At 35.8% G+C, this 20,521-nt stretch overlaps 2 protein-coding genes across 2 annotated transcripts; one reads left to right on the forward strand and one right to left on the reverse strand.

The window, feature by feature from the left end:
- Positions 1-10,278: 10,278 nt before the first annotated feature.
- Positions 10,279-11,414, reverse strand: ccl20a.3 (C-C motif chemokine ligand 20a, duplicate 3). Its single transcript, XM_039694797.2, has 4 exons — positions 11,142-11,414; positions 10,800-10,899; positions 10,628-10,705; positions 10,279-10,515 (listed from the first exon to the last, which is right to left on the reverse strand). The coding sequence occupies exons 1-4, from the start codon at positions 11,218-11,220 to the stop codon at positions 10,482-10,484; spliced, it is 291 nt and encodes a 96-aa protein (XP_039550731.1). The 5' UTR covers positions 11,221-11,414; the 3' UTR covers positions 10,279-10,481.
- A 6,513-nt stretch (positions 11,415-17,927) lies between these two features.
- Positions 17,928-20,223, forward strand: ccl20a.4 (C-C motif chemokine ligand 20a, duplicate 4). The gene is made up of 4 exons (XM_039694801.2): positions 17,928-18,124; positions 18,468-18,576; positions 18,687-18,764; positions 20,046-20,223. The coding sequence occupies exons 1-4, from the start codon at positions 18,052-18,054 to the stop codon at positions 20,068-20,070; spliced, it is 285 nt and encodes a 94-aa protein (XP_039550735.1). The 5' UTR covers positions 17,928-18,051; the 3' UTR covers positions 20,071-20,223.
- Positions 20,224-20,521: the final 298 nt, after the last annotated feature.

The raw sequence follows: 20,521 nt of genomic DNA on the forward strand, positions 1-20,521 counted from the left end.
AATCAAAATCACTTCAGAGCAGTCGCAGTTCCTGTTTATTTTGCATCAAAGGTAAAGTGAAAGCATTACATTGAAAAGGTACATTTACACTGGCTGTATACAACAAGAAAAACTAATATAATCAGTGAATCATTTTTTTTTTAAAACTGAACCAACTCATTGATGAATCAGAATGAGTCAGACTTCCCCAGCCCTATCTCAATCAGTGAGTCATTTTATAAAATACAAACAGATTGATTCCCTTAAATGACTTGATCTGCACAGCACAACATATATCTGTGAATCATTTGTTTGAACTGAACGACCACATTGAGTAACTAAAATGAATCAGAATACCCCAGCACTTCATATCAATCGGTGAATCATTTGTTTGAAGTCAACAAACAAATAAATTTGTTAAAAACAATCCGGCATCCCCAGCATTACATATCACTGAATCATTTGTTTGATCTAAACAAACAAATCGATTCACTAAAATGAATCAGACTTCCTCAGCACTACATATTAATCAGTGAATCATTTAACCAAACTGATTCATACAAAGTCCATATGAAATTATACAGTTACTTGTTTGAAAGAGCTTTTTACTGTTGGGCTTAAAGGAATAGTTCACTTCAAAATGAAAATTCTGTCATCATTTACTCACCCTCAAGTTGTTTCAAACCTGTATGAATTTCTCTCTTCTGCTGAACACAAAAGAAGATATTTTGAAAAATGTCAGTAACCAAACAGTTGATGTGTACCCCACTGACTTCCATAGTATTTTTGGAAGTCAACGGGGTACATCAACCGTCTTGTAACCGACATTATTCAAAATATCTTCTTTTGTGTTCAGCAGAAGAAAGACATTCATACAGGTTTGAAACAACTTGAAATGAACTATTCCTTTAAGTGTTTTGAAAACGGTTCAACTAATGTCCTGCTACTAAAAATTGAGAACCTAATGCTGTTAGTCTTCAGCTTGGGCATGAAGTCATATTTTGTAGCAAAAAGGAAATCCCATGGAAAGGACATCATCTACCTTTCCTCTCTCACGGTAAAGACACGTCCACATCGGTGGAAACCACAGGTGGCTGTAGAGAACGGAAGCGTTTTGCAGACACATCAGGGGTGAAGGTGTTCCTGATTGCCTCCTGTCCGCAGCACCAGCGACGTGTAATCAGCGCTGATAGACGAGCTGCTCGACCACGGCCTGATCCAGGGTATTTTAAGAGCTAAAACGGGGCCCCCTCCCAACCCCCCACTTCCCCCCCAAATTCTGTGGAAGACCACAAGGAGACGCGCTGAAAAAGGCCACATCCACAGTCCACGTTAAGATCAGACCACCATGTCTGAAAGCCATTAAGGGGTGTATATGAGAGACATGCGTGTGTATATATAGGAAGGCACGCTCTTTCTCTCTCTTAGTTTGTGAAGTTAGACCGCTTCGGACCACCCTAAGTACTGTTAGGACAAATAAGGAATGAAAGCTACACTACAGGCTCTGGTGTTCTTGATTTACACTATAGGAGAGACTGCTGTGGGACTAAGGGTGAGTTTGGAGTGAGTGTGTATATTAAAGGACAGTACACTACTGGTCAAAAGAATGGAATAATTAAGATTGTAATGTTTTTGAAATAAAAGGGCTCTCTTATATTCACCAAGGCTGCATTTATTTGAACAAAAATACAGACAAAAATAGTTAAATATGTCTAAACAACTAAAATAACTGCTTTCTATGGTAACATTTTAAAATGTAATGTAGTCCTGTTCTTCATCATTTATGATGATCCTTCAGAAATCATTCTAATATGCTGTTTTAGTGCTCCGTTATTATTATCAGTTGCTCTTATTGGTGCTCAATTATTAAAATGGGTTCTTTCTTATTATTATTCTTAGGCACCGGTGGAGGTGCGACAGGCAGAAATGCCCTGCAGGTTTCACCATCTACCTGTATGTTAAACTATCAGTGTTAAATTCGAAATACATTTGAATTATATTGTACCGCCTATGTGAACATCAAATGTAAGCTAATCCTTTACACTGACCATGTTATTTCCAGCATTGAAGACTAAGACTGGGAAATTAACAGTGCGAGCGATACATGTATAGACTAGTTTAATTGTAGGTGTTGTATATGTTTTACTTAACTGATTATACAGTGATCACATATATTTGATTCATACAAATTTCGTGATATATATCTGATAATATCCAAAGATTGCAGAGGTGTGACAGAATCCTCCAAGACTGATATGAGAACACGGTTTTGGTGATACAGGATAAACCGGACTCCCTAATAGTATTTCACTTTGGGCACTGTGTGTGAAGTCTGTGTTCTGTCTCGTGAAAATGTAATACTGAGTGTCTGGATTCACAGGAGACCCCCGTACACTCACATCCACTCTACCCACAATCCCCCTGGATTATCACATCCCTCCCTCATACTGCTGTTGCCATAGGAAACCCTTTCACCCCCCGTGGTCATCTGAAGAGGTGCTGCGGTGTGTGAATTCATCATGCATTGTGTTTGAAATGGTAGAGCGATTTGGGTGAAAAGTTTGGTTTTGCAAAGTTTAGCACTTTGAGATTTGGTGTCAAATGTAAAGTGCCTTACAAATAAAATGTATTATTATTATTATTATTTTGGTACAAATCAGATCTTGATCTTTTGTCTGAGAAGAAAGAATGTGTGTGAGACTTTTTTTTCAATTACAAAATTACTTAAATTATATGAAATACTATCTCCAGCGACATCACTTTTTATTCTTTTATGATGAGATTTTATTTGACTTGCTGAGCATTTTCCCAGTAGATTTTGGTTGGTCCTCTTCAACAGTAGCTCATCCAGAGTTTCATTAGGATTTTAGTGCTATGCAAATATGATGGAGTTTTGTTCTCTTTAGTATTCTATTCTTTTTTTTTAGTCCTTTTTCTTCTTTTGAGCTTTTTTAGACACAGCTTTTATTAGGGCTGTTCACACAGGCTGTGAAAATAAATAAAAAATCTGTAATAACTGTAATAGTGTAACATATTATTACCATTTAAAATAACTTTTTCTGTGATGCAAAGCTGTTTTTTCATCATCATTACTCCACTCGTCAGTCACATGATCTTGAAAGAACAGAACACCATTCTTTTGAAATAACAGAAGTTGTAATTAGAAAAATTTTACTGACCCTAAGCATTTAACTTTTTTTTTATTTAATTTTATTTAAAGCAGCATTATGCGTTTTTTTTTTTTTTTTTGTTTTGTTACCTTAACTGAATAGCTCCAGAGTTATTGCGATGGTTATATGACTATTTTCGGGTTGAATGTTGGGTGTCTCGTTCGCCTGTGAGCGGAAAAAACACACTTGCAACTTTGAGCCAGCAGCCTGCCGGAGGTGTCACGTGATATCAGGTCTCGCTATGTAACGAATTGCTTTACGGCAAGAAAAATCTGATAAAATGGGCATCAAACAGAAATAACACGGCGCCGTTTACATGCGGTGTTCGAGGCGCATACAATACAGACTGCCGACAGTTCAACAGGGCGCTTCTCTTAAAGGGGCCACGCCTTATTTCCGCTCGTTACAGCTTACATAGTATGCCTTTAATTAATTAATTATCCTTGGGCCCTATCTTGCACCCGGCGCAAATGACTTTATACACAAACGCATGTCTCATTCCTATTTTCCACACGCGCAAAGCGGGATTTTCCCCTCCACAGACGCACGTTGGTAAACTAGGGAATGAACTTGCGCTCCCTGGGCGGATCGGCGCAAAAAAGAGGCGTGTTTCGGTGCAAACATTCCCTGGTGCTATTTTACACTTCCAGATAACAATTGCGCCACTGACCAGAAAAAACCTGGTCTAAAGTCAGTAGCGCGTCGCGCGTTGTTCATAATGCTATTTTAAGCGCGCATGCTTGCCCAATGTAGCGGGTACACAACGCGCATACACTGATTCTCGTATCAACACAGATGCAGTTTTTTTTTATTTTTGCAAATCATACATTATAACAAGGAAAAATATTAACACATGAGGGAAATCATTGTGCTTTACATGAAGATGAAAAAACCGAATTACCCATTTTTTAAGGCTAATTGTAGTACTGAAGGATCAGACCTATTTGCCCAATAGTTGCAAGAAACAAACGTATATAATGTTTAACCGACGCTGATGTGCGAGAGTTTCTCCCATCCCCATACAACGTCACCTCTCTGTATTTCACTGTCCTGACAAGAACTCTCATCGGCTGTGAACGTGCCTGGTAAACCCGCCATTATAATAACAATCTGTCATGCAACATGCGCTCCTGTTCTTAAAGGGTATGTTGGATGGTGCTCGGATTGGTTTATTTCACGTTACGCCCAAACCACACCTATGAATAATGAAGCTACTTCAGACCAACCCCTTTTAGATTTGCGCCAGGCGCAAGAGGCATTTATCCCGCCGGGAAAATAGCAACAGCGCCGGGACCCGCCCACAAAGTTACTTGCGCTTTGACACTTGCATTTCAGATCGTTAAAATAGGGCCCTTAATGTCTCGGTCTTCCTAATCAAATTGTGTTAATAGTTTTTCTTATTTTTGAATTCTTCACTTATATTCTCATTTTGTCTTCCAGCAGGTGCTTGATGGTTCTGGAGGACACGGAAGTTCACGTGACAAGGTTTGAGTAAAATATTTTGGTCTTTCTCACACTCTTGCTGGTCTTGTTGAACATTCAACGCTGTCGGTGAGTTTTTGACACTGAAAAACCATCGACCGTTGACTGTGCCCTGAGGCCACGCCCTGTTCAGCCCAACTGACTTCACTCGGACACGCCCACCTCTGTAGACGCATAACCTTCAAAGGTCATAATCAACATTCATTGCTGTCGGTGGGTTTAGTTTTGTAACAGCTCTCTGAACAATGAATGTAACTATGGCCCAGATTCCTGCCTGTCATGCCAGCGTACATCACACTCTGTGCCAGTACACCGGAGATCAGCTTTTCTGTTCCTTTCTTCTCCCGCTCTCTCATCCTCACGGATCTGGAGTTCTTCAAGGAAGACGCAAATAGATGCAGCCGCGCTGACTGCTTCCTCCTGCATCTAATTGGTGGTTGTGTGTGTGTGTGTGTGTGTGTGTGTGTGTGTGTGTGTGTGTAGCGGATAGAAGGAAATGGAGGATGAATGTGTAATCATTCAGATGTTCTTCTCATTTGGCTGTTTTGTCTCTCAAATTATATACTGTGTTCACTGCAGCCTGAAAATGAGCCTAAAATGGCACCTGCTGCTGAATACTGTGTCCTCTCTGTCAGATGTGTGTCTGTTTGGTGTGTTGGGTGCACTTGCAAGCGAATGATGTGTGAGTTTGTGCAACTTTTTTGTTTATGTACATATGTGAGACTGTGCGACTCTATCACAGACATCAAAGGAAAAAATCTCCAGATACTGTAACACAACAACACACTCATTGTTTAATCATTTCTGTTGCTTATAGCTTTCATTCCTCCATGTTCTCAGCAGAACGTTATCTGAATAAAACGTCTGGATAATAAAATCTCAGTGGTGCATTGTGTCTCTGTCCTGATTTTGAGTGTATGTCGCTCTTTTTAAAACCGGTGCTTTGACAGCAGGGAGCGACAAAATCCATTCATTTTCTCCATAGGGGGAATGATTTTGAGTAATAGCTTATAAACCTTTAAAGACAGACCTACTATGAGCTATACGAGGTTGTTAATAAATGGTATATGCTTTTGTTGAAGCCATCAGCCTGCCCTGCATTATTTGAACTACTATTAAAACAATCCTGTTTAACAGGAATTCCTGGAAAAGTACATTAACCATGATTCTTTAAAGAAATCTCCACCAATTAGAGAATTGAAACAAGCTAATTTTTGCCAAAAGAACTGCTCACTCCCATGAAGCACTGCAATAAGCTTAAAATATATTGTGCATTGCCATTTACCACAGGGCCGTTGGTGTTGAATGCAATTATTTTCCAGGAAATGCACAGCTAGAGTAGTTCCTTGACCACATTAAAGTTATTTCAAAGGTCCTTTCTCTGTTTGACTCCTGGCCGTTGAATTATTAAAAAAATAATGCACACCCGAGGTGTAACGCCCACTCCGCTTATAATAATTTAATGGCCTTTCATATTTTTTTTCCTTACAGGCCTATATACTATAAAATCAATGGCTAAACAAAGAGTTATATGCATGTGAATATGGTAATATTCAATACCTTGAGTACTATGGTAGTGTATGGTAGGCTACCGGTTGAAAAAAATGTTGTGAAATGTTGTGCAATCTGAGCTCTACCCCTATAAATTGAAGGCAGTGATTGCTTTACCTTTCAGGATCAGCGTAGGATGTTGAATACCTTCTTGAGTAATGAGTGAACCTAGGGATTCCCAGAGAATTGACACTCAGAATTGGTTGTTATTGATCTTCAATGCTATAAAGTTAAAGATATAAACAACTGTTGTCATGGGTTGGTTCAATAAACCGAGCAATTGCAGTTTTATGGTTCTTTCCGAGTCCTGAAGGAGTCCGTTTCTGTTTGAACACAGATCCGCAGCGCTGTATTCTCACCTCCTTGCCTGGAGCTGTAAATGTAATAATCAAAAGTAATGCAGAATGACATTGTCTGTCTGAGTTATTCTCAGTGCTATAGTGTATTTTTAAGGGCACAATGAGTGCAGTTTTCTTTATTTCTTATTTAGGATGTTGGGGTGGGACATATCAATGGACTTTTCCCATTTTTGTATGACTAATAGGCTTTATTCAACCAAGATGTGAACTCTGAAATGCCAATCATATGGGATATGAATGCTTAGCTCTTTAGTCTTTATCTAAAAGAGTTTTGGCTAATATGGACAGCAATTACATACGTGTATGTGTTCATGTGCCGGGGGAAGTTTGCTGCTCGCTGTTGCATAAAAGGAAAGATTAGAGCTGGGCAGTGGAGCTGTTTTGTTGCCGTGTTCCTGTTTGTGTGTGTGGGTGTTTTGGAATGTGTGTGTTTCTCCATTATTCAGCAGGAAGTCCTCTGTGTGTGCAGCCGTGCAGAGAGGACCGAGGCAATGATGTCATCATGAGAGCGTCGCTGGTAATTAAACAACTCAGCTGCAGGAAGTGTGTGTGTGTGTGTGTGTGTGTGTGTGTGTGTGTGTGTGTGTGTGTGTGTGTGTGTGTGTGTGTGTGTGTGTGTGTGTGTGTGTGTGCGTGTGCGTGTGCGTGTGCGTGTGCGTGTGCGTGTGCGTGTGTGTGTGTGTGTGTGTGTGTGTGTGTGTGTGTGTGTGTGTGTGTGTGTGTTCTGTGCTTTTGGGGGCAAAATTCTCTAGAAGCAGCCAATTATGAATAGATATTTTTAGGGGTGCTCTGGAACAGAAAAATGGTCCATGAAAAGAGTAAATAATGCGCTATTCAATTTTACTAATAGCAGAAGTTGAATTTTAGTGTTTTGTATGTAGCCTAATATTAAAATTAGTTTTATTTGAGAACTATAAAGTTAGTGGGAGGTTTTAATTTAAAAAGATGTCACAGTTCGTTTTACTGTAAGACCAAAGATATACTGTCTGAGGTTTCCATATTCACTTCAACGTCAAAGTGTTAATCTAGTAAAGTAGGAAATATCCTTTCATACAATATGCATCTTAAAGGGATAGTTCACTTTGAAATTAATTGTTGGTATGTTTTAGCTTACCTCAAGGGCATCCAAGATGTAGGTGTCTTTGTTTCTACAGTATTTTCAATTTTGATATTTTTAGGTCAAACCGTCAAAATTAAACATGATTTGATGACTCGTAAATGTAAGTACACATTGATGGCCTAGACAAGAAACGAGCGGTTTGTGTGAGAAAACGAACAGTATTTATATCGTTTTTACCTCTTGTAATCACAGCCACGTCCAAGTACTCTGAGGGCGAGGGCGCTTCTGTCTGCGCAAGCGGACAGAAGGAAGTGATCGCGCGTCTACGTCAGACATTGTTTACACAGAGATTTCAGAAGTGTTACCCTTCACTGTGAAGATCTAAACATATTTAGATATAGAGGAAATTGCAATGGAAGACGATTTCGATATATCAACAGACAACGCAATTTTTTTTTTTTTTTACGCAACCGCGCAAGAGATCACTTCCGGCGCTTGTGCGGACCGAAGTGCCCGTGCCATTAGATCACTTGGATGTGTCTGTGGTTACAAAAGGTAAAAACGATATAAATACTGTTCGTTTTTTCAAACAAACCAGTTTCATGACTTAGGCCATCAATGTGTTCTTTCATTTACGAGTCATTAAATCATGTTTAATTTGGACTTCTCTGTGCATGCTCTTTGAGGTGGACCCCATATACCTCCATTATATGACTGACAGACAACAACGGTTTGACTTAAAAATATCAAAATTGAAAATACTGTGGAAATAAAGACACCTATATCTTGGATGCCCTTGAGGTAAGCTAAAACATATCAAAAATTAATTTCAAAGTGAACTATCCCTTTAAATTAGGCTATATTTTGGATGGGTTTATGACGGGCGTACGGATGTCTTTTTATGTTGGCGTAGGCCTACCCTTAATCGTAATCTTCAAATACTTCATCTGCTTTTAAATCATACGAGTTTAGATCATCGTGAATGTGACAATTTACATTTTTTAGTCTGTCTCTTAGATCCTGTATTTCTGGCCTATATTCACAGGCCTGCTATCTTCTTATCCGTAGCCTATGAGATAAACTGTAGCCTGATTTACCCTGGTTATAATCTTTTTTTTCTTTTTTTTTTTAAGATCGATTCGCTCATTCACTGTAATTTATTCTGAGCACCACATTTATCTGTTAGTTTCTCTCCTATTGTCACATGAGAAACACATGAAGAAAGACCTCATGCTGATAGATAGATGATTGAATTAACAACCGAATTTATTTATAGATCTGTTGATTATCCGACGATGAGGCTACAATCGCTGGTTTAGTACAATTTTAAATCAAAATGTTTTATTTTATAGAGTAGGGCGACACCATGTGGATCTTTTGATTATTATTTCTTTTTAGCCCGGTATGTGTAAATTTCATCACTCAAGAACAGGACAATTTGCGTGTAAGCATTCTAAGCATTCGCTCGACACATTATCTTTCTAATTATGTTACCCAGAGAGAAGTTGTTCTGCATTCCAGTGCTTCATCTTAGATGATCAATGCCAAGGTTATTTCCCAGAGCTGAAGCATGCAGTATGGGGAATATTTCACCTAAGCCTTTAACCTTTCTGTCATCTCGACGTTATCTTTCTCTATCCAGTCAGAGGCTACATTATTCAAATAAATTTGCCTCCTTTATTCAATCACAGCATTCCTTTTAACTCACTTTCAATATGCCCTGGTGAAAGAAATTAAGCTAAGTGTACTACTGCAAGTGTTAATGATTAGTTAACTTGATGTGTGCTATTTTGAAACAACTCATTTAGAAGTATATTTTAGTTGTAATCAATTTTTAGGAAAGTATAACTTTAAGTGTATTTATTTAGTATTAAATGCTTGATTAGTGATATTAAAGTGTACTTACAAGTACATTACAAATTCATTACGAGTGTCTTCTAAACAAGCAATATAACGTAAATGTATAAAAAAGTATTTGCTCAGTAATACCTTTGGCTTATTCCCAATACTACAAATTGCACACTTTGTCTTCAATAACAAATGCACCTGAATAAACCAAATATTACATAGCTATACTTTGTGCAATAAACTAGTGTAGGCCTATACAATAATTTTAAAAGTACTTTCAATGCAGTGTTACAATAATCATTTTCAACACACTGTAAAAAAAAATATCCCTAAAATATATTTAAGGTAAGTGCAAATAAATACTTTTAAAAAACAGACTTTTCACTTCAAGTATATTTTTATAAAATAATTTTTTAGAAAATATACTAAAGTACAATTATTTTAATGTGTGTTAAAAGTTGGATTGTTAAAATGGGTAAAAGCATGATGCTAATATAATTTTAAAACATTTAAAGATAGAAATAACATAAAATTGTTAGTATATTTGCAATGTAGCCTACTATTGAAAAGGGGAATATATTTCAAATACAATAAAGTATACTTTTTTCACTTTATCTGTGTCTTACTATTCAAATTCAAGTTATGGTGTATTACGTCTTCTAATGTGCATTTATTTTACTATTGTCCTGAAACTCATATACAGTATGTAATAGTTAAAATTATTACAATTATTGTTTTTTTTTTTTTTTTTACAATTTCATCAAGTTTGTGCTAAGAGCGATGAGAACGGGCTGTAAGAGCCAATAAAATACAAAACACAAGTTTTCAATTTACTAAAAAAAATAATTTTAATGCATTGTTTAAAACAAGCAAGTAAAAGGTAAAAGTATAAAAAAAAAGTATAAAATAACATGCATATACAAATATGCAGAGTACATATGCAGATTTCATAAAGAAAAATAGATCCTTCTCCATGAAGAGTTATTCCTGTAGTAACATTTTTTAGCTTCAGATGTGGTCAGATTAGGCTTTTCAATGTTTTTTGCTGATTGCTTTCACTTTCTCCCTAAAATTAGAAAAGAAATAACAGAATTATTAGCTTCAATTCAATGTTGTTCAATTAATTTGCTTTAATTTTTGCTTATGTATCCACTGCAATGACATCTCTGCAAGTTTACCTCAGTTTACGGATGTTCTCCATCACCCAGTCTTTGGAGGGGTCAGTGCAAATGTTCCTGCCTTTGTTCGTGTGAAATCTGTGGGGTAAGAAATCTTTTAGTTTTATTTTTTCTTCAGAAATCAGTCATTTAATGAATAATCCACTATAAATAGTTTGCATCTTCTACTTACATTACAGCATTAATGTGGCACTGTCTTGTGATGGTCTGAATGGAATATCCTTTGATAAATGTCATCGGTATCATTCCTTTGGTGTACTTTCTGCAACACGCTGTAAACACACCAATACAAGCATGTTAACACTTACTGAGTTTTTAAATAATAATAGCCTAATAATATTTTTTTTTTTACTTTTTGGATTTTAAACACATGTACCACGTGGTTGTCCCTTAAAACCAAAACACTTGTTACAGCAAAGGAGTAAAAACTAAAAAATATGACCCATGACTGACTGTGCAAATAGCTTGATTATGAATCCACTAATATAAAAAAAGGGAAGAAAGATGTACTTACACAAAGGTGAGGCATCTGTACAGAGTACACTGAGAGCCACAACCATCAGCACGATCACGCTAGCTGAAACCCGAGTCATTGTTTCTGTGTGTGTGTGTGTCTGTGTGTGAGATCCTCAAAGCAAGTGTCAGATGTGAAATGGGGCAAGAGACGCCCTGCCTTTATACAGTAGGTCGGACATGGAAACAACTGACAGGGTTTTCCATGCCTACGTATACAGATGTGTACTAACAAACAAAAAAATAACCACAATGAGAGCTTATCTGGCCTGTCAGTCATACAGGTGCAACAAGGAAGAACAGAGGAAAAAAAAGGCCTGTTGGAAAGAACACAGGTTTTTTTTTTTTTTGTGTACTTCCTGAAAGAGAGAGTGAGCCACCAACATATTTGAATGGTTTCCTCCTGGTAAATGAATGATGTTGGAAACTCCGAGATGCCTTTAGTTAAAAAATGAAGGTCACTGGAACAAAGACAAAAATTCAGGAACAGAAATCTGCCAAAGATTATCCTGACTGTCTACTTTTGCAAAGAGAGTAAATTAATGAAAGCACTGTATTATTAGACCTAAAGGGTGTGTGGCATTCATCACTATGACGGGTTACATTGTTATATTAACAATGACTTTTTTTTTGTAATATGGTATTAATTGTACACTAAAAATGTAACATCAAGACTAAAATGAAATGGTTTAATTCAAGTCAAACCATATAATATTGCCGAATCAAGCAAAAAAATTTGTTTTTAAATGTACATCACAGGAATTCGCACGTCACAGCTGAAACACATACTGTAAATTATCATGGAAGACAGCTTCCCAAATATCCCTATCTTGCCCAGTTTCATCTAAAGAAGGCAGAGGGCACCACAGTATGCTGAACTAGCCCCCTAATCAGTTTCTAATCAGTTAGGAATCCCACCACCCCAACATACCATAGTCTCATGAAAAATCCTTAAAGGAGAACTCCGGTGCAAAATGAACCTTTAGTCTAATAAAACATTGGTACCTAGTCAATCCTTCTCTGAGATTTGTTTTCATGATAATCGAATGTAAAGAGTTTTATCTCTAAAAACTGTTTAGCGTATAACGCTAGTCAATGTGGGCATTGACTAAGTAAAAAGAAATCGCTAGTTTATACCAGTAACAAGGCTCAAATAGCCCCACACTAACACAGTAACATACTGAGGGTCCATACATGCAAAACGAAGCATTGAGAACTTTGTAAGTGTACAGACCGTTTAATAAGAAGATATTTTATAAAGACAGTTCACTTCGTGTATACAGACAGGAGCCATCTTTGGAAAACAGTCACGACAAGTCAAACCACGAACAATGTGCTGAGTGATCTGAACTGTATGAATGGCGTTCGGGGATCGACTTATCGAGACTATTTTCTAAGATGGCTCCTGTCTGTATACGCGAAGTGAACTGTCTTTATAAAGTATCTTCTTGTTAAACAGTCTGTACACTTACAAAGTTTTCCCTGCTTCATTTTGCATGTATGGACCCTCATTATGTTACTGTGTAAGTGTTGGGCTATTTTGAGTCTTGTTAGTGGCGATTTCTTTTTACTTATTATATGCCCCATATACTAAACAGTTTTTAGAGATAAAACTCTTTACATTCGATTATCATGAAAACGAATCTCAGAGAACGGTTGACTAGGTACCAATGTTTTATTAGACCAAAGGTTCATTTTGCGCCGGAGTTCTCCTTTAAGGATTTTGGCACTAACAGAAGTCTGGCACACACCAAACGATCTCAGTTAACTCAGCAAATGCATATGGTTCCGACCCTTATAGAAGTAAATCATGTGACCACAACAGTCCAGCTTTTTTGTATAAGTAGATTAGGATATTTATTTGATTTCACTGTTTCAATTTCCACCCCTTGAATCTCTTCTGGGACAATTTGATGTGTTTTCTTTTGGAATCTATCATGATTTCTTCAGTTTTGCTATATTAAAGGGATAGTTCAACCAAAAATGAAAATTCTGTCATCATTTACATCCTCATTCTTTCTTCTGCTGAACACAGAATAAGACATTTTGAAGAATGTCTAACCAAACAGTTGACGGAGCGCCAATGAATTCCATAGTATCAAGTTATTTGTGGTAACTTGGTATAAAACACACACACACACACACACACACACACACACACACACACACACACACAAACGAGAGAGGAATGCAGGAGGGTCGGTTAACTAATAACTGCGTTTACAGCAGCATGACCACCTGACTATCCAACAGAAGAACATACCGTATCCGGAAATTCCCACACAACACAAGAGTACACACCCGCTAGCGGTAACAACTGGAACGCATATGATTCAGTCTACTACAGTATTAAACCCCAAATACATTCATTACCTACAAAATTTGTTGTTATGGGTTAAACCAAGTAAAATAGCAGGTTACCATTTTTTACAGTGTATGGCACTTTAAATTTGTTATACATTTGGCACTTTAAACAGTTATAACCTTAAGTGGTGGGGGAAATTATCAGATTTGTCCTACAGACATATTTGTTAATCATATTTTTAGAAAGGCTTTATTTTTAAAGGAATATTCTTTGTACTGTTAACCACCCATTACGATCTGATTTCCAGTTAGGTTATGCATTATGATTATATATATTTTTTTGCCCTGATGAGAGTTACTGTAGTAAAATTCATTATAATAAGAAGAAATTAAGCTGGTATTAAAACTCTTAAAATACATTTTTGTATATAGGTACAGAAGGTTATGTCGGGTGCTTCTTAAATAATTAATTTAGTTTTAATTCATTTTTTATTTTGATTTAGTTTTATGAATTAACAGCTTGTAAACTTACTTTGTCTCTAGATTTAAAAAAAAAAAAAAAAATAAGTTATTCAACATTAAAGTACACCCATTAAGACATTTTATAGAACCTTTTTTTTTTTTTTGGCATAAAAGGTTCTTTAAAATTGTGTCAAGAACCAAACTGCGTCATATTACCAAGAAATCCACTCCCCAATTTTTAAAGTTATCAAGAGTTTCATTAAGTTAGGTCTAGTACACATTTTTTGTAAATAAATTAATGCATGAATTTAGGCTTAAATTACTCACAATATTAAGTTAATGTAATCATCAACATCATTAAGTCAACATCACTCAGCAAAATAATATTTGCCATTTTAAAGTTTTCATTAAGTAAAAAAAAAAAGATTTTTTAAAACTTGGCTACCATGCAATTATTTAACTTGTGGTAAAAGGTCCTCTGAATTAATTATATATATATATATATATATATATATATATATATATATATATATATATATATATATTTAAAGTGTTATTGACCAACATTTGTATTTATTCTCAAAGACATATGCAGCACATGGAATATTTTACATACTGTCCAACCGCTTGGAAACACCAGTTCAGATGGAGCGATAATGATTGGCTAGAGAGTGTCACGGTCCCTTTGACTCGGGACTTTTGAAACAAAGAACCTTTTAGCAACTGGAATATCCACCAGGACTGGACCTTTTGGTTATAGAGCGAATGCATTATGGAATTATGATTGTATTGTGTTTATATAACAGTAGGCTATAGATAAAACCACACATACTGTATGGATCTTTCTGAGCACGTACATTCAGCGGTGTCCTCATTTCCAAATGTTAACGTGTGGTTTCTAATGCGGGTGTAGCTGACTTTGATATTTTTTCTAGGTCATAATGTTTTATGTAACTCATGTCCTAAAATCAGAAAGTGAAATAGGTCATAAGAGTGAGAACAAAGTCTTACAGTGCTCCCATAGCAATGAATCACTTCCCTTCAAACCCACAGCCGTCTCGTTGCACGACTTTAAACAAAAATTATAATGTCACTTAAAAGCATTGCTCTCCATCGTGGTTTTACTAAAACATTCTTAGTTTCTTTTATTTACACCTCCAGGTTTAGAGAAGTTTCATTCTGTGTGACATTTCAACTTGAGTTTCTATAAAAGACACCTATGATGTTATAAAACGGGGGCGTATCTGAAGAATTAGTTAGATCATAATATTTGTATCCTAGTGTTTCTTCTCATCAAACGCTGTGATCTGATCTAAAGCTGTGAAGAGTATGTAATGTTAGAGTTCTTGGAAAGGCGGACACCTTTGACCACTCAATGTTAGTCTAATTGTTAGACTTGATGTTTAAATTATCTGTGTTATTTATATTATTTTGGCCCACACATCATGTCTTAAATGCTATGTAAGATTTAAGTTAATCAATTGATCCAATGCACTTATTGTGTATACGGGTAATTCATCAACTATGCTACTCTTTGAGCTAGACAATTTCAGAAAATAAAAACATTTCTAAAGTTTTTTAGTATCAGTTGGTTTCTCAATCAAGACCCCTTCTCTTTTGGCTGTTGGCTGTGCTGATTTGTATTGAATAATATATATATTTTGGCATTTTATATGACAGCCCAAGAAAACGGTCATTTCCATCACATAGCAAAAACATGTTTTGAAGAGAAAATAATTAAATATCTTTTGTAATAAATATATTTGATAAAATTGCACACACATCTCTAATCAAATGTGCAATTTATTTATTTTTCAGAAATGTAACTCTAAAGATTTTACAATGTTTACACTAAAAAACAACTATAACTAGATCACTGGAACATTTAATTTACTTATCATAGCTCAAAATCATGTATTTTTTAAAGTGTATACACATAATCTTATACCATAACTGCTCAATTATCAACACCATTGAATATAGTTGGTTTGATTGTATGTTTTTTATATGTGTTTTACTTTAATATATCTGTTGTGGTGGTGGAAATGACATGTCATGGCAGAAGAGACAGTGTGTGGCGGAAATGACATATAGGCAACTTCCAATTAAAAATTTTTTTTCTACTGCTATATGTGGTGCTTCTCTTACTTTTTACTTGTTGCTTTTATTTTTGCTGCTAGTTTTGTGTTGACTTCTAGCAGTGTGTTTTGTGATGTTCAGATTTCATGTTATCTTTTTTTGTTGATTGTCACAATTGTTGAGATTCATTGGCTGATTCTTGATGTCTGTGTATGTCGAACTGAAGCCATAGTTTCTTTTTAAGTGAGTGAATGATGAGTTTAGATAATTCTTCATAACTGATTGTGCAGGCTGCTTGATCTTTTGCTGTAATTTCATGTGTAGAAATATGAAATTTATTTTTATTTTTCTAATTTTTTGTTGTTTTTTGTTTTTTAAATATTGCTATTTAGGTTTCAGTTGTTTTTTTTTCAGCTAATAATTTTTGTGCTTTAACTTAAACTTATTTCGGTTTATTGCTATGGCAACATTTCTAATTTTTGTTTAGTTTTCAACTAATATTTATATTTTTTATTTATTTATGGTTTAATCAGATGGGTTTAGTTTTGGTTAACGATAATAACCCAGCAATACACCGACCCCTTAACCCACGCTGAAACCTAACCACACCATGAAACCTGGCCCAAACCTTACCCTTATCTCACCTCAATAACAGCAAACAATTTCTTGCATGCAAGTACATATTTTAGTAGTTAAAGACAGCTAATATAAAGCATGACCTCATTTGGTCTTGGAAGTAGATTTTTAACTCATGTAACTCAGCTGCCATCAAATAACTACCATTTTCTTCCTCAAAGTTTCAATTGAAATAGAGAATAATTCATGAAAAACTGAGCTCTGATTCTTTGGTGTGTTTAATGTTTAATGAACATTTGCATGACTTTGTTTAGAATATATTAGGAAGGAATTCACACACACAATACAAGTCTTTATTGTGTCCCAGTTACAGTGTAATTATACATTTAAGCACTGAGTAAAGTTAGGAATAAGGGTTGGTTTAGGCTGGGTTAGTTGCATGTAATTATGTATTTATAGTTATTACTATAGACAGTAAATACATGTAACGCGTAACAAGGACTATTTATACAGTATCATCATCAAGTGCTATGTTTCTACAGGCCAAATATAAATTATTTATAATAATATTTAATATCAAAATTCTATTTAAAAATGACCTTTTCCCACATTGCTCTACCTAATTTCCCCTGAACTTATCTATTTAGTTTATGGCACAATTTTAGTTTTGTTACTTTTTTTGTGCTAAATAAACATTTATTTACATTATGAGCTCAACATTTGTTAAATTATTGTACTGTATAATTACGTTTTATCATTGTTTTGGGATCTTTTTAATGTTTAAAAATGTTAGTTTTTTTCAGTCACAGCACCTAAAATACACAGCTCATCTTGTGCAGTGTATTCATACTGTACATTTGATTTTTACCTAAAATCTACACGTCGAGGGAAAAAGTCCATCTATGTTTAACCGGTACAGGATTTTAAACTAATCTAACTTTTTAAATGTTCAGTTATTTAAAGAATTATAATAAAGAAAGTCTATTCTTAAAATTCTATTTCAATTGTTCAATATTTAAATGAGGCAACTGCCTTTTTTAATATTTGTAGCAGTCAGAGTGTTTATGATGATTATACTTTTTGCATTCTATTAATAAATACCAGCTCTAATCAATGTTTAGTAGCTGACTGGTAATTTTGTTGATGACACAATGAAATTAAAAAAAATTTAATTACGTAAAGAAATTCAAAAAAGACAGTCATTGCCACAAAATGGGAAATTTAGAGAGATGGAACATCTTACTTTATAGCATATAAATTTAGTCGACCTACTAATATTTAACTCCGTGATTTTCCCCCGTCTTCCACCCCCAATGATGTGGTCTTCAAATTCCCCTCATGAACAGGTATATAATGTAGAATTTGAAGATGCTCTCCATCAACACATTCTCAACATTGCTGCTACTGTCCACACAACTAACTTATCAGATCCTTGGATCACTTTTTATTTAATTTTTCACCGATAATAAGCGCCTTGATTACCTGCCGATATGAGCAGATTCGTCCTGATGTCATCGACGCTGCTGCTGCTGCTGTGTTACTGGGTCACTTTGAGTCAGAGCAGTAAGTAAAACTGATTTCTATCACACATTCTCTTTGATTTCAGGTGTTTTTTCAGTGCATTGAATTCTCAAGTCTGTTCCTGAAATGTACAGCCACATGCATTTTTATGTATTTTACACATTTAGGACGAACACGTTTATTATAACTGAGACACTGCCATGCTTGATAATCAGGACTTTTGAATTGATTTATGATTAATTCATTTACATCTTAACTCAATGGTGATTTGACTAGGCCTTTTAAACTACCAGGAATGTGGATTAATGGATCTTTGAATAAACCTGTGGGAGAGGTTAGTTGGTTACGTGTTACAACATGAACTTAGAGTGTGTCATGTGTTAAGGTCCGGTAAGGTGCTGTACCAAGTATTCATCGCAGCCTTTACCTGTTCACCGGCTGAAAGACTTCACTCGACAGGACAGCACCATGACCTGCAACATAGAGGCTGTCATGTGAGTAACAACGCTGGTTCTGTCTTCAAATAACATTTCTCTGATATTAATGTTCTTACATGTGAAAGAACAATCTGTGGTATTAATCTAGAACATTCTCTTTCCTGCAGATTTACTACGGTAAAGGACAGACTGATCTGTGCTAACCCTGATGATCTATGGGTTCAGAAAGCCATGTCACATATCCAGTGAGTTCAGCATTACACTTAAAGGAGCTGTATGCAAGAAATTTCACTAGACATTAAGAAATGATTTCCATTTCAAATACTTATATCACTGACAACAGTAGTCCGGCCAGGATATTGTCATTTAAAAATTGAAGTCCCCCTTGACTGATGTTGATGTTGTCAAGTTGTGTTTTGTTCTGATGCTCCACCCTCCACCGATCTACCAATCACGGACTCAGTAGTGTTGCGACATTCGGGTTGCCAGCTCTTCTCTAGTTACCACAGCTGCAGATACACACGTGTCGGAATAGCTTGTCTTCACGTGATGTCACGCCACTGTGTTGCCATGGTGCGAAATGCAGATGGAGGGCAGGAAGTGAATTTCTATATTTAGGAAGCACTATAACACACTCAAAATGCCTATGTTTTGCGTCGTTTATGGTTGCTCAAATCGATCAAACCATGAGGAGTTTTTATCGTGTGCCAAAAGTTGTTGTTCATAAGGGGGGAAAATACAAGAAATTGACAGAAAAACACTGGGAAAAAATGCCTTGCAAACCTACGTCTGCGGTCGGGGGGAGCCGAATGGGAAAATGCCTGTGTGTGTGTGTGTGCAGTGATCACTTCGTCAAATGTGAGTTAATACATTATTTACAGTATGTGGCTTATAATTACATTATTCAGATGTTTAAATACACTTATGTGGCTGTTTGTGTAACGTACCAGTTTACAAACTTTGTAAAGTCAAAGTATGTAAGACGAGTTAGTTTCTGATATCTACAGCCTTGATGGCAGGCAAATCTCTCAATTCAGTTGAAAATCGGTCCTCATCATAACGCAAGGGTCGCGTCCAACATATGTTTCGATTTTCTGTTTATATATTTCTCTTGTAATAGCGTCTAAAGTAGTACATTATGGATTTTCCTCCATCTCGTCATTGCGCTCTTCACTCCTTGCCCTCCATCTGCATTCCATTCCGTGGAACCTGCAGCATATCTGGCAACCTCGAGTCATGGGGAAGGCAGGGATACACAATAATTTGAAAGTGATTGCTTGCAGTACCAGTTTTGGCCACAATCTTGCATACAGCTCCTTTAAATTTATGTTTCTTAAAAACAGCAATATATTAAATGGTAGTGAACACAAAATGTACAACCTTAGCTGTGAATATGACTAAATTGGCAAGTTCAAGGTTTTGTAATGTGCAAATGTAATTATTTTTTGATGTGTTTGTCTCCTAATTCTGAGCTGAAGTTAAATCTTGAGAAGCCTCTCTTAACGGTTTTATTTTGTTTCTCGCAGGGAGAAAAAAAGGAAGTCAGCATAATGTGGACACCATCAAATCGGTCTAAAGTTGCCTTAAATTGAACAAACCAACAGTAACATTAAACAAATTGATTACAATTCATTTTTTTGTAATTAATTAATAAGTAAGTTGAAGTTTTAATTAATAAATAAGAATAAGTTTTGACAGCAACAATTTGTCGTTTTGTTTTGTCTGCTAATGTTTCAACTGCAACATTTCTAATAAGGTTGACTTAGTTTAGTATTTTCACAAGGTTTCTCTGGGATTTCAACACTCAAAATATCTTTATGGCAGTACACCTGGCCAAGATATAAATGTGTTTAACCTTTTTGGCAAAAGTGGAAAAAAACAAACACAAACAAAAGGTTTAAGTGGAGTTACAGTGAATGTTTGGGAGGACACAAAGTAGACAGTAGGTGGCAGCATGTGTCCACTTGCCAGCACCCCAAAATTAATCATTGAAAATTAGTTT

Source organism: Pimephales promelas, chromosome 5 (assembly GCF_988280905.1).
Source record: "Pimephales promelas chromosome 5, fPimPro1.hap1.1, whole genome shotgun sequence".
Classification (NCBI taxonomy): Eukaryota; Metazoa; Chordata; class Actinopteri; order Cypriniformes; family Leuciscidae; genus Pimephales; species Pimephales promelas.

What these genes read in the sequence shown, in the direction of transcription:
- ccl20a.4 (XM_039694801.2), top strand. Translation starts at nt 18,052, where the DNA reads ATGAGCAGATTCGTCCTGATGTCATCGACGCTGCTGCTGCTGCTGTGT. An exon ending in GGTCACTTTGAGTCAGAGCA is followed by an intron (nt 18,125 to 18,467) that starts GTAAGTAAAACT and finishes TCATGTGTTAAG; the next exon opens with GTCCGGTAAGGTGCTGTACC. An exon ending in AAAGCCATGTCACATATCCA is followed by an intron (nt 18,765 to 20,045) that starts GTGAGTTCAGCA and finishes TGTTTCTCGCAG; the next exon opens with GGAGAAAAAAAGGAAGTCAG.
- ccl20a.3 (XM_039694797.2), bottom strand. Translation starts at nt 11,220, where the DNA reads ATGACTCGGGTTTCAGCTAGCGTGATCGTGCTGATGGTTGTGGCTCTC. An exon ending in TACAGATGCCTCACCTTTGT is followed by an intron (nt 10,900 to 11,141) that starts GTAAGTACATCT and finishes GTGTGTTTACAG; the next exon opens with CGTGTTGCAGAAAGTACACC. An exon ending in TGCCACATTAATGCTGTAAT is followed by an intron (nt 10,706 to 10,799) that starts GTAAGTAGAAGA and finishes CTTACCCCACAG; the next exon opens with ATTTCACACGAACAAAGGCA.